Source organism: Phascolarctos cinereus, unplaced genomic scaffold, assembly GCF_003287225.1.
Source record: "Phascolarctos cinereus isolate Bilbo 61053 unplaced genomic scaffold, phaCin_HiC Scaffold_1;HRSCAF=81, whole genome shotgun sequence".
Classification (NCBI taxonomy): domain Eukaryota; kingdom Metazoa; phylum Chordata; class Mammalia; order Diprotodontia; family Phascolarctidae; genus Phascolarctos; species Phascolarctos cinereus.
In genome coordinates, this window is record NW_027555514.1 from 206,005,842 (window position 1) to 206,020,439 (window position 14,598).

General features: G+C 34.8%; 1 protein-coding gene across 6 annotated transcripts in view; it reads left to right on the plus strand.

The window, feature by feature from the left end:
• The window catches only part of IPO8 (importin 8), a 149,172-nt gene that overhangs the window by 20,017 nt on the left and 114,557 nt on the right, over positions 1-14,598 (plus strand). For 2 of the 6 annotated variants that reach the window (XR_013487451.1, XM_020975801.2), the window contains exons 3-4: positions 9,302-9,458; positions 12,718-12,876. The exons of 1 other annotated variant lie outside the window; for it this stretch is intronic. Coding sequence is in view for 4 of the 5 variants with exons in the window: in XM_020975801.2 (XP_020831460.1) it covers positions 9,302-9,458; positions 12,718-12,876 (316 nt within the window). In the remaining variant the exon portion in view is untranslated. Of the gene's footprint in view, positions 1-9,282; positions 9,459-12,717; positions 12,877-14,598 lie in introns of all 6 variants that reach the window. 3 more of the 6 variants (XM_020975805.1, XM_020975804.2, XM_020975806.1) reach the window with 3 other exon arrangements.

A 14,598-nucleotide genomic window follows, 5' to 3' on the forward strand; every position in this document is an offset into this window, starting at 1 on the left:
GAATCTATTGCCCCGAGGCCACTTGTGGCCTTCTGGTTCTTTGGGTGTGGCTTTTTGACTGAGTCCAAGTTTTACAGAGCAAATCCTTTTATTAAGGGGATTTGTTCTGGGAAATTTGGATTCAGTCAAAGGGTAGCACTTGAGCACCTAGAGGGCCACATGTGGCCTTCAGGCCGTAGGTTCCCCACTCCTGGTATATGGTATTTCAAAAAGGATAGCTTGAAAGTTATGGGGAATTAGTTTCTATGAAGTGATGCTGTAAAAATACTAAGCAGAAATGCATATTTTTGTTTAGTTGTGTCTAACTCTGTGACCCAGAGCACGCTGATTTTGTCCGTGGGTTTTCTTGGCAAAGATACTGAGGTGGTTTGCCATTTCCTTCAGTGGATTAGGGCAAACAGAAATTAAGTGACTTGCCCAGGGTCACACAGATAGTCTGAGCCCAGGTTTGAACTCAGGTCTTCCTGATTCCAGACCCAATGCTCTATGTACTGAACCATGTAGTTGCCTTACTCTTCTGTAGGCATATTCTTCTGCAAAATATATCACACTTAATTTTTTACCTACTGAATAGCTAACCAGCAAATTACTGTTGTCCTCATCCATTTCTTTCCCATTATTCACTTAGTGAATGATTAGGGAATACACTTTTAATACTGGATTAAATTAGATTAAAATAATCTAATTTTAATATTAGAAAGGTATGTATGCCTTATAAATAGTATTAATTATAATCTTGTCATACATATTTTGACCTAAATGGAAGTGAACTTTTTAGGACTCTCTACCCTTGAACTTCTTCTTGTGGTATGGATGACCAGGATTTGATTGTTTCTATTAACGTGAAGACAATAGAATGACAGAATGAAATAGCAGATAAATGGTTTTGGAATTTCATTTGAATCAATTTACTGTTCTTCCCATCATAACAAGGGAAACTTTTATAAGAATGTATGTAAGATGGAGGTTGGATGGATTAAGTGAAAGGATACTTGTATATAGAAGTATACTGTCTGTTAAACTAGTTTTAAATAAAAAGGAGTAATTTGTATTTTCAGTCATAGGATCTATTAACGTGGGCTTTAATTTCTTCCTTTTTTCTGCCTTCCTTTTGCTTATTTGACTGCCTGTTAATAAGAAGACTTAGAGGGAGGGAGTAAAGCTAAAAGTCAGTCTACAGCAGAGGTATTAAACTCATGGCTAAAAGCAATCTGCAAAAACTTCCAAGTACAGTGCACCCAAACCTGATTAAAATGTAACTGGGAGATGTTTAACAAAATAAATAAAAATACAAGAACCTACATAATATTTATTTGTGGCTAAGTCAGCATGCTGCCAGCAGGGATTTGTTTCTATTTGAGTTTAGCATGACTGATCTACAGTAACAGTTTATTTATATGGTTATTTTCCTTCTCAAGAATACAACTGAAAACTGGAAGTAAGAATAATAGGACCCTTAGCAATCAAAATCAATGGCAAAACTATCATATTTACTTATAGAATAACCTTTTAGGTTCTTGTGAGTTTATTTTTTATTTAGATTACAGTTATAACCAGGTTAGTTAAGTGATTTCTGAAAACTGAAGAAATAGAGTGAAAAAGAGAAAGAAGGAGAAAAATGAAAAGTAGTAATCAAGTTGCCAGCATGCATATTAATGACAGCAAAGGGTGTAATAGAAAATTGCAGCAGTAAAGCACAGAACACCTAAAAGCATAGAAATGAGGTATAAGCATCAGGAACAATCCTATATATCTAAACAACCCTCTACATTAGGGTATAGTAATTGACATTCATAATAATTACACTGAGTTGTCAAGAAAAACAAGGGAATGTATTAGATTCTATTTAATATATTCTACTTAAGAAGCCAGAGAAATATGCAGTGCATTTAAAAAAATCTTTCCATAAAGTCCACTCCCAATGCCTTCTCATGGCGTGAAGGGCACTCTGAAATCTTGAGGGCTATGCAATGAGTATAATGTAAGTTCTGGCAACTTATAAGTGTTGAAGAGGCTCTGAGTTCAGTTCTGGCAACAGACTGAGTCCATTTTCTGAGGTCAGTTAAGTATGAAGAGACTCATCACTAGCATACTGGTGAGTTGATAGTGAATTTTTTGGCCACAGCACCACTTAGTTCTGTGGCATCTTCCACTTTTTTTTTTAAGCAGGCATAGTTCAATTTGTTTATAAAAAACATCTATGTGCTTGCCACAGCAGCTTCCTGAGTCCTCTGGACGGACACATGAGTGTGAGTCTTCACAAGATGGTTGGTGAATTCCTGATAGGGAGATTTAGTGAACACAGTCTCCTTCCACAGGTCTGGGGTTAGATAGCTGTATGTTTTGGAGATGGCATCAAAGGTAGCTTTAGCAAAGTTGCCTATAGTGGCAGTGCAGCCCCTTGCCAAATTGTAGCAGTCATCAGTTCCAGCCATCATCAGGAGCTTCTTAGGCACAGGGGGTGAGATGATGCCAGTACCTTTAGGGGCAGGGATCAGGTGCATCAGAACTGATCCACATTGCCCAGTGACCTTGCAGGGCACTGTGTGAGGCTTGCCGATCTTGTTCCCCCCCCCCCCCGTAGCCATGTCTCACAGGAACGATGGACAGCTTGACCAGAATGATAGCACTACAAATAGCTGTGACCACTTCCTTGGAGAACTTCACACCCAGGCCAATATGGCCATTTGTAGTCACCGATGGCCATAAAAGCCATGAAGCTGGTACTTTGTCCAGCTCTAGTTTGTTTCTGATCAGGCATGTTTTTATTTTTTACTATTTCAGTTCTTTTCCCTGACAAGTAGATGGTCTGACTGTACTGATTCAGGAATAACTTCTCTATCAATAATAACTCTTTTTCTGTTTGTTAAAATATAAAGCCATTTGTTATATGCTATGTGGTACTTATGTTAGGTGCCTATCAATCCTTTTCTTGAAGAAAATGTTCGTGATATAAAAGTAGAGAGTGTGAGACTTCTATGTAGTTTATAAGTCTTTGGTCTCTCTCGTACCTGTTTCCTTAATATATTTGTTTGTTGTTGTTATTTGTCCTTTGTTCTCGAAGAGGACCATGAAATCAGGAAGATGATGACATGGCTTGTAAGTGAATTAGATTTAAGTTAAGGGAAGGCTGAGCAAGGTCACTCACCTTATTTTTTTCTCTGGAGCTATCTGGGTCCAGTGGCAAGATATGGATCAGGACAACTGGGGATGGCCCCAGTGAGTGAGATAGTTTATGGAGAGTGTAAAGGGATTGCTTTGCTGTAGAGAGGGCCCATGTTAAATTTCAATAATAATGGAAAAAAAATGAGTAGTGGGAAATGGACATAAGAAGTGACATTAACACTCATTATGATTATTTTTTGCTGTTTAATTGCTGGAAATCTATTATCACAATGAGAAGACCAAAAGAGGCCAGAAATTGCTTTTGTCATTGATCAAATGGTTTACTTCTCTAATGGAGAGAGATGGCTGCCAAAGGCAATTTGGGTTTATAAACTTGTATGTAGAAAATTAAGGATGATGGGTGATTATCATCTCAGAGTAGAGGGAAATAGTGGAGGGTAAAGCCAATGTAATGAAAATTTTGCAAGAGATCCAGCTCCTTAAAATCATCCCAAGGGCATTTAAAGTTGAAAATGAAAGGAAGATGACAAATATAAGAAAGATGGAAAAGATATGTAAATATAGCTGTACAAACTTTTTATCTTGAAGGACAGTGAAACCACCATACCTATACCCTAATATCATGTACCATATATGCTTATAAGAGACACAAATGAGAACAAAAGTGGAAAAAGCAATCAGATTGCATCAAGTATATATGGAAGACATACAATTATGAGGGTACTGAGGCATTTGCAAGATATTGAAAGGAGATTAAAGATACCAAAATCATAGGGAAAAAAATCTCTGACCTTATACCTAGGGGAAAAAAAAGAGTGAGAAAATATCAACAATTACTGACCTATATACCTACTTTCATATCAACATACAGTCTCCATTCAGTTTTTCACTTATATATGCATTAGGGACATGCTATGTGAGTGTATCATTAGGGAACCAGTAGAAGTTTTTCAAACAATATTCAGCAGTGGACTACATCATCTATGATGTTGAAAAATGTAAATGATAAAAAATCCATTGTATTTATTGTTCATTGATTATGAAAAGAGCATTTAATTGAGTAGAACAAAGCACCATCTTTTTCAACAAACTTTTTAAAAAATTTTATTAATTTGTTTTGATTTATCAACAATCACTTTCATATGCTTTTGAGTTGAAAATTTTTCTCCCCCACCCTCCCCAAGACAGTGCACAATCTGATATAGGCTTTACATTTACATACCCATTAAACATATTTTCACATTAGTGAAGTTGTAAGTAAAAATTAAAACCAATAGGAGGAACCATCAGAAAGAGGAAACAAAACTCAATAGAAGGTAAAAATAAGTGATAGCGATTCGACTTTCATAGTTCTTTCTTTGGATGTGGACAGCATTTTCCATCCCGAGGCCTCTGGAGATGTCTTAGATCCTCGTAATGCTGGGAAGGGTTCAGTTCAACAATCTTAGTCATTGCATAACGTGGCTGTTATTGTGTACAAAGTCCTCTTGGTTCTGCTTACTTCACTCAGCATCAGACCATAGAAGTCTTTCCAGGTTTTTCTGAAGTCAGCCTGTTCATCATTTCTTATAGCACAATAGTATTCCATTACATTCATATACTACAACTTGCTCAGCCATTCTCCAGTTGATGGGCATCCTCTCAATTTCCAATTCTTTGCCACCACAAAAAGAGCTGCTATGAGTATTTTTGTACATGTGGGTCCTTTTCCCGTTTGTTTGATCTCTTTGGGATATAGCCCTAGAAGTGCTGTTGCTGGATCAAAGGGTATGCACATTTTTGTAGCCCTTTGGGCATAGTTCCAAATTATTCTCCAAAATGGTTGGATCATTTCACAACTCCACCAACAATGTATTAGTGTTCAACAAACTTTTTCAAAGACTTTTTTGAGAAGGTGTATCTTGTCCATATTTAATCAGAATAATTCATGATTTCTTAAAAGACATAATAACAAAAATAACTTTACCAAACAATCACCCTATGTTCATAAATATCAGGTAAGGCAGAAAATAATAAGGCATTATGATTTTTTTAAAATTTAATTCATTTTGAATTATCAACAATCACTTCCATAAGCTTTTGAGTTTTACATTTTTCTCCCTCTCCTTCCCTCCCCTCCCTCCCCAAGACAGTGCATGATCTGATATAGGCTATACATATACATTCCTATTAAACATTTTCACATTAGTGATGTTGTAAGTAAGAGTTAGAACCAATAGGAAGAACCATCAAAAAAGAGGAAACAAAACACAACAGAAGAAAATAAATAGTAAATAGTATGCTTCAATCTGCATTCAAACTCCATGGTTCTTTTTTTTTTTTGTGGATAGCATTTTCCATCATGAGACCTTTGGAGATGTCTTAGATCCCTGTATTGCTGAGAAGGCTTAAGTTTATCAATATTAGTCATCGCATAACATGGCTGTTACTGTGTACAACGTTCTTCTGGTTCTGCTCACTTCACTCAGCATCAGAGCATTCTGGTGCTGAAAGATCAGTCTTTCCAAGTTTTTCTGAAGTCAGTCTGTTCATCCTTTTTTACAGCACAATAGTATTCCATTACATTCATATACCATAACTTGTTCAGCCATTCCCCAATTGATGGACATCCTCTCAATTTCCAATTCTTTGCCACCCCAAAAAGAGCTGCTATAAACATTTTTGTACATGTGGGTCGTTTTCCCATTTGTATGATCTCTCTGGGATATAGCCCTAGAAGTCTGATTGCTGTGTCAAAGGCTATGCACATTTTTTAAAAATTTGTTTTTTTTATTTTTAGGCAATTAGGGTTAAGTGACTTGCCCAGGGTCACACAGCTAGTAAGTATCAAGTGTTTAGTCTGAGATCAGATTTGAACTCAGGTCCTCCTGACTTCAGGGCTGGTGCTCTATCCACTGGGCTGTCTAGCTGCCCATGGCTATGTACATTTTTATAGCCCTTTGGGCACAGTTCCAAATTGCTCTCCAGAATGGTTGGATCATTTCACAACTCCACCAACAATGCATTAGTGTCCCAATTTTCCCATATCCTCTCCAACATTTGTCATTTTCCTATTTTATCACATTGGCCAATCTGAGAGATGTGATGTGGTACCTCAGAGTTGTTTTGATTTACATTTCTCTAATCAATAGTGATTTAGAGCATGTTTTCATATGACTATAGATGGCTTTAATTTCTTCATCTGAAAACTGCCTGTTCATATCTTTTGACCACTTATCAATTAGGAGATGACTTGTATTTTTATAAATTTGACTTCGTTCTCTATATATTTGAGAAGTGAGGCCCTTATCAGATATACTTGCTGTAAAGAATGTTTCCTAGCTTTCCTTTTAATCTTAGTTACACTGGTGTTTGTGCAAAAGCTTTTTAATTTAATGTAATCACAATTATCTATTTTATATTTTGTAATGCTCTTTATCTCGTTTAGTCATGAATTCTTCCCTTTTCCATAGATCTGACAGGTAGACTTTCTTTGCTCTTATAATTTGTTCCCATTTTGCTTTATCTTGTTATATAGTGTGAATGTTGGGTTTATCTTTTTAATATCAACATTCTACTGTCATTTCTGTGTGTCAGTGAGACATAGAATACAATAGTCACTGAAGACATTTTGCTTAAGTAACACTTGTGTGATATCTTTCTTGGTCCTCCTTCACCCCAATGCTAATGCCGCTCCCTCAAAAATTTACTTTGTATTTATTTTTCTGTTTACTTATTTATGTACATGTTGTATCCTTTGATAGAATGTAAGCTCCTTAAAGGACAAAGACAGTTTAATTTTTGTTTTTGTATCTTGAGTGCCTGGCACCTAATAAATCCTTGTTGGTTAATTGATTAAAATTTAAAATGAATATCACATAGAGAGAGCAGTGAAGAGATTTGTAGTGGGTGTGACAAGATGCAACATATAACCAAGTAAAGGATGCCATTAGAAAGTTGACAGCCTGGTCATATGGTGATGTCGTGGGATGACATTTGAATAGCCACAGTGTTCCCCTAGTGTTCTCAGGATATCAGGAGAAAGCTGGGAAGCCCTTGAATATATTGGAAAGGAACCTTCATGGTAAACTTATGTAGAAACATAAGAGTTGCACATAGTGGTGTAGATAGGTTGCTACATTGTTTGAGGGAACTCTGAAATTGATAAGATTTATTTGTTTGAGGTATCATGAAAATTCACTGATGTGCACAGTTCTGCCTCATTCCTGAATGATTCCTGAATATTAATTTATTTTGTGTATCTTGTGTAAGATACTAGTGTAACTTCATAAAAGTTTATAGAAATATGGGCATTTGAACAGAATGAAATTATTGGATGATTGGTGGATTTTCAATTACTTATGGTGGCAATTTCCATTTATTTTACTTATTTAGAATTGGCGATAGCTGCAATAAAAAGTTGTCTCTCATAGTATTATATTGAGTTCATTTTTGGATAGGACCTGTAATTTTGTAGGTGTAGGGAACTCTTTTTAAGGAAACTCCTCATAATATGGATTAACACTTTGAGAAAGTGCTAAGTTTTACTTTTAGAAAGTTGCCTGGACCACTGAAAGTGTTAATGACTTGCCCAGAGTCATATGACCATTATGTGTAAAAAATGAGTTATTTATTAGAGATTTATTTAATCATTTACTAGTCAGTGTGTCTTTTGTGTATGTTGATTGTATTATACTATAGAATAGTGATTCTCAGGCTTTTTTTGCTCAAGTGTCATACTATGGGAGAGTGAGGAAACTCACATATTTGCACTAATGGGCTGTGACATCTTTTGAGAACCAGTCCTGTAAACCACATAAAAATATTTGTTTATAGGTTTTGTTTTTTTGACTCTCAGTTATTACAAGGGCAAGATGGTTAATTATGAAAAAACAAGCCTATGATGGTATTTTGGGGTTTTGCCTACGTTCACTTTAGAAGGCTAATTAGTTACTTGTGTCATTCAAATAGGTTTACTTATTGTTCGCCATGTTAGACCACATCATATCTTGTATGATACCACTTTGAATTACATAGTCAGAACCATACTAGGGTAAAGAAGACACTTTATCCACTTCTCATGTAGCCATTTTAATAAAATATTCTTTTATTTGTGTTTCTATCAAAATGAATTCATAGGTGGAACAGACTTTCAAAGTGGGAAGTTCAAAAGGAATGGAGGAGCCATATAAACCTATGCCAAGTCTGTATAATCAACAGAATGTTATAGGAGGTGATGTTAATAAGAAAGATAAAAATAGCTTCTGTATAAAGCAGATATGGTATCATTAGTACATTTTGTACTATTTAATTTCATGGCTAAATTGTGGGTTAGGGAATGGTGATGATCTTCCTACTCATATCTGTATTCCCATAAAACACATGAATTATCTTATAAACTGACTTAAGTATTTAAAATGTCTTTTAATATTTACTTAGTAAACTCTTTAAAGACTAAGAAGCTTTCACAGTCTACCTAAAGAATACTAGGCCAATGTTAGTAAACCTGTTATATTTCTTTTTTTAAAGATGCTTTAAGACTTCTTTCTATTAAACATTGAACTGAATGGCTATAGAAGATTTAAAAGATATAAAAAAGTCTTTAGTTTTTGCAAGGCATTTCTATTAAAATGTTTCTTTTTCTGTTATCTTTTTGAAATGTCAAAGTTGATACTTATTTGGTCTGTGAAGGATTTGTTAAGTGGGAATTACAGTCATAAAAAACTTACTTGTATGTGTTTCAAAGAGTTATTTAAATAATGTGAAGAGAAATGACCTACATACCATCTTGGAAAATTAAAATTCAGTTTTTGGTTCATTGCCATTTCATTATTGTCAAACTTTTATGAGCAGTGTGACTCTTATGATAGATTTATTTAGGCAGTTTTGGTTTAGACCACCTTATGTTCAGTCTAAGGCACACATTTGATACTAATAAGTTTTTTTGGTCACTGAAAATCTTAGTCTTGAGTGACAGAATGCTTTTAACTAAAATGTACCTTAATTGCTAAAAGAAAAGTCTTTGGTTTTTTTATACATTTTCCCATCTATTGGTTGCTTGCTTAGAACTATATTCTCTGCCATCTTCACTGTGCTTCGTGGTCAGCACATAATGGCGTAGCCTTTCACACTTTGTAAAGTTGAATTAAATCCATCCTTTCCATGGTGCTATGTTAGGATTTTTTCTGTAACTCAGCTGCCATTTACCTGAAGAACATGGTGACACAGTACTGGCCAGATCGAGAACCCCCTCCGGGAGAAGCAATATTTCCATTCAACATTCATGAAAATGATCGCCAGCAGATTCGAGATAACATTGTGGAAGGAATAATTCGGTCTCCAGATTTAGTGAGGTACATTACACTATCTATATATGTATATCAATAAGAGGCATAAATATTTGGTTTTTATAGGGGGAAAAATCCAGTTATAAAGATAATGATTTTTGGTTTTCAAAAGAAACAATGCAGTGAATAAGGATTCATTCTTTTTCATAAATTACTTTCTTATATCTCAGATAATTTCCTATCTTTTGTTTATTTTAGAAAGAATTTTACCTCTTTTTTATCTCTTTTTTTTTCTCATTAAGAGAGTTAAGGCAAAATGCCTTCTTGATTAAATAAAATAATGGAAACTCCAAATATGTAAATAACTTATTTTGTTTTAGTTAATCTCACTTAACTTTGTACTATTCTGTTTTTACCTTTTTTTTTTCTTTTATCTTCTTCATTACAGGGAAATTTACTCCTAGGGCACTCAACTTTTCAATTCATATGTGTGTGTGTATTTTTGTATATGTGTATGTATTCTTCATTTGTTATATGAGCACAATTTCCATTCTTTTGTATGCACAGCTCAGTAGTATATAAGACTAGGTTTCTCTTGGAGAAGTGAGAGTATCAGGGGAGTTAGGGATAGTTAATAATAGCCAATAAACATTTATTAAGTGCCTACTATGTGCCAGGTACTATGCTAAGTGTTGGGGATGCAAATTACAAAAAACAAAGAAAACGTTTGCAATCTAATAGGGGAAGACATAAAAAGAAAGCTGAAAAATGAGAGGAGGAAGAAGGACCAGTCCTGAGGACATGGTTGGTGAAGTGCAAAAAGAGTGCAGCTGGGTGGGAAATGACATATTTCCTCTCTCCTTAAATGTAGGCTTTTGTGTCTCTACCCTTTATCAGAGGCTACTGATGAGTCTGATTGGAATCTTACATGATGATACAATTTCCGAATTTTTACTGAGAGTAGAGTGGAGAAGCCAAAGAAATTAGAGATAGTATAGCATTATAGAAAAGCTATTATAAACTATTTAGAACTAAGATTTTACCTTAATCCTGAATAGTATTTCTAGATACAAAACATTACCTTCTCTTGTAAATGAAGTATAATTAGAGAAAAGAAACAAAGGGAGAAATAAGAATAGGAGAATAGAAAAGAGAAGAGGAAGGAGAAAAAGACTACAGTGGTAGTGATAGACTGCTACCTTAAATGTCATGAATTACTTACCCTTATTGTAGCATAGAGTTTAACTTTTTTATTCTGACATCTCCCAGATGTAATCCATGGTCTCATACATCTCAGACATCCAACCTTCGACATGGTGGGAAGAAGAGGAAAGTAATATAACTTTAGCATGTATAGAAATACAGTTCTTTCGGTAAAGAACTTTGTTTAGCTCAAGATAAGAAGTACTAGGGTGTGGCAGCATGGAGGAGGTAATAGTAGAAAAAAAATTGAACATAAAACAATAAATGTAACTGATTTAATGAGAGGATAGTATAGGAATAGGTGAGTAGATGCTATGATGTTTGAGGTATGCTTTTGCCACTTAATAATAGTTTAGATCTCTTTTGTACCACTGATTTGGTACCCCCTCAAACTTTCCTGTTTTTGTTGTTGTTTAGTTGTTTCAGTCATGTCTGACTCGTTTTGACCCCATTTGGAGTTTTCTTGGCAAAGATACTGGAGTGGTTTACCATTTTCTTCTCCAACTTATTTTATAGATGAGGAAACTGAGACAAACAAGGTAAAGAGACTTGCTATGGGTCACACAGCTGGTAGGTGTTTGAAACTAGATTTAAACTCAAGAAGATGAGTCTTTTTGACTCCAGGCCTGGTGCTCTTTCTAGTGTGCTACCTAGTGGCCCCTCAGAAAAATATGTTCTAACCTACTTCCAGAATAACATAATATTTTCAGATGGAAAGGACCTTAGCATATACCTACCTTAGCCTCCTAATTTTACACATGAGGAAATTGAGACCCAAAAAGGGTAAGTAACCTGCACAAGGTCACATAAGCAGAAAGTAATAGACTAGGGATTCAAATCTGGGTCCCTAATTCCAAATCCCATGATTTTTTCCTAATAATGCCATATTCCCCTTTCAGGGCAGTGAGATGGTATAATGTGGATAGAATACTAGACTTGGAGGTAGAAAGACCTGAACTTGAACTGTACTTCTGATACTTACTAGCTTTGTGGCCCTAGGCAAGTCATTAAACCTTAGTTTTCCCATCTGTGAAATAGGGATAATAATAGCACCTACCTCATAGATAAACGAGATATGTAAAGCACTTTGCAAACCTTAAAAGTATGGTGTAGGGGCAGTTAGGTGGCACAGTCAATAGTGTACTGGCCTTGGAGTCAGGAGGACTTGAGTTCATATCTGGTTTCACACATTTACTAGGTAGCACTGTGACCCTGGGCAAATCACTTAACTCCCATTGCCTAAAAAACAAACAAATAAACAAAAAGTATGATACAGAATGTTAGTTATTTTTAATTATGAAGAATATTGTAGAAGAATTCCCAGAGTTGGTGACACTAGAGGATATTGAGTGGATCCTAATCAAGCTACTAGTTACTTTCTGTCACTGTTTTATATAAGTATTTCTTCTTTTCAAAGGTAAGCATGTAAATATTTGATCAATATTGATTACTTATAGAAATCTTTTTTTCCCATTACACCTTTTAAATTACCCCTCACATTTTTTTACCTTAAGAAGATCATTATTGACCTATCCATTTTGACTTTAGACAATTAAAAACCACCTCACCTATTTGTAGGTCTGTAGTTTCTGGGTGATAAGAAGTCCTGACATATATTGATTTTTGCTATTTGAACTACTTCTTAGACTTCCCTTAGGCTAGATTTATTCAAGGCAAACTACTCTATTCATTGTTGGAGTTTCCCTAGATCTTCCTAATAATGCCAGTTATTATACTTAGGTATACAAATAGGGGGAAAATGACCTGCCATTGCTTAGGTGGTATTTTGTTATTGCTCCATATAATATCTGATGTTATTTGTTAGAATTTTTATGCATCAATGCAATGTCAAATAAATTTATAGGTCAGAGGGATAATGTGAAATGTTTTTTTCCTTGGAAATTGCTTCCTATATGTGGTGCTCATTTTCAGGGAGTCATGTTGTTGAGGCTGTCTTAAAGTATTCTTGTTTTCACTCCAGATTTACACCTATAGAAAAAGAGTATGTGGGAACTTGAATGCTGTCTTTTCATAAAATAGCAGACATCTCTGAAATATGACAAATATACTTAAATTTGTGGTGGTGTATTTTTCTGTTGTTGTTTTTGTTGTTACCTCCTAGGGTCCAGTTAACAATGTGTCTCCGTGCCATAATTAAGCATGATTTTCCTGGTCACTGGACTGCGGTGGTAGACAAGATAGGCTATTACTTACAATCTCAAAGCAGTGGGAGCTGGCTTGGCAGCTTATTATGTCTATATCAGCTTGTGAAGACATATGAGTAAGTGGAGATTTCTCAGTAGAAGATTACAGGAGTTATGTTCAATTGATGTTAAAGAATATTGAATAAGGGTGATTAGCAAGTTGAGTTTTATTATTTGTCTCAAGATAAGTTCATTCCTTTGTGTAAGTGAGCCATTCGAATTTTTTTAGATGCAAAATAAAATTAAAAACCACACATATTCTACCTAGTCAGGATGGATAACCTTTTTTCCTTAAGATTTTTTATAAGAATAGAGGGGGGATAGAGATAGAAATTAGACTTGTGGTTTCATTAATATAGAGAACTTTGGTTGAGGAAATACTGAGAGAATGGATGTAAGCTAAAGTACTAGGTTTAAATGGCTCGCTGAGGGTCACATTGCCAGTATGTATCACAGTTGGTACTTGAACCTAGATCTTCATGGCATTAAGGCTGGCTTCCTAACTACTATACCACAGTGTCTCCCAAACATTTTTATAGGGTATTTGAAATCATGTTAACAGAATAAGATATACATACTACAAAAGTGAAGAAATGACTGTGGAAAAAAACAGATTTCTCATGCCTACTTTTTTTTTCCCTTTAAATTAAAACCTAGTCCTAGAAATTGAGAGCATTTTTCAGATTTGAAGTCTCTAAGTTTATAAATAAAAGATGCAAAGTATATAGTAAAAATAGGATGGGATTTGAAATTGGAGGACCAGGGTTCAAATTCTGGCTCTGCCATTTGCTACCTTTGTGACCTTGGGCAAATAACTTAATGTCTCTGAGCCTCAGTTACTTCATTTATAAAATGTGGAGATTGGAATCAACCTCACGTCCCTTACAGCTCTACATCTATGAACCTATGAGATGATGATAATGATGGTTAACGTCACTTCTCTATTTAAATTAAAACAAGAGGCATTGGATTTATACGGTAATTTTAACAAAGTAGATTATTCTTGAGACAACTGAAATATATGATTTGTACAATTTAAATATCTTTATTTCATGGAAATTACTTTTTCTGGGTTTTTATTATATTATAATGGACTCTAGGTAAGATGAAAGAATAATTTTCTGTCACTAAGGGCACTTAACAGCACTTTAAAGGTTGGAAAGGCAGAGGGGCTTAAAGGTAGGAAGTTCTGCCTCTTATAAATTGTAGCTTTGTGACCTTGCGTAAATAAATCACTTATCCTCACAGTACTCTTATCCCTCAGGAAGTATTGACCTTCATTGATAGAATTTCCTCACCCGGTAATTCACTGAAATTAGTGATCAAATCCCTACCCCTAGCTTTATCATTTTAAAGGATTCTATAGATAAATTATGAAATAAGCTCCCCAGATACCTTTTTTTAAATTAAAATTTTTCTTTTTATATCTTGAACTTAACAAATTCAAAAAACATGAATAATTCCTTGAAGTAATATATATATAAATATCTGTATGAAAGATGTAGTTATACCTAGGAATAGGGAGAACATATCTCACCAAAGTTCTTTCAAAATCATGTTGGAGAACATAAGCCAAGATTTTGAATAACAATATAATAGCTGAATAGTTAACATTTCATGTATCGCTTACTACCTGTTAGGCATCATATTGGACGCTTTACAATTATTATCTCATTTGATCTTGAAAACTACCTGAAGGTAGTATTATTATCTCCATTTTACAGGTGAGGAAACTGAGGTAAACAGATTAAGTGACTTGTCCAGGATCGCACAGTGCCTACGTGTCTGAAGCTGGATTT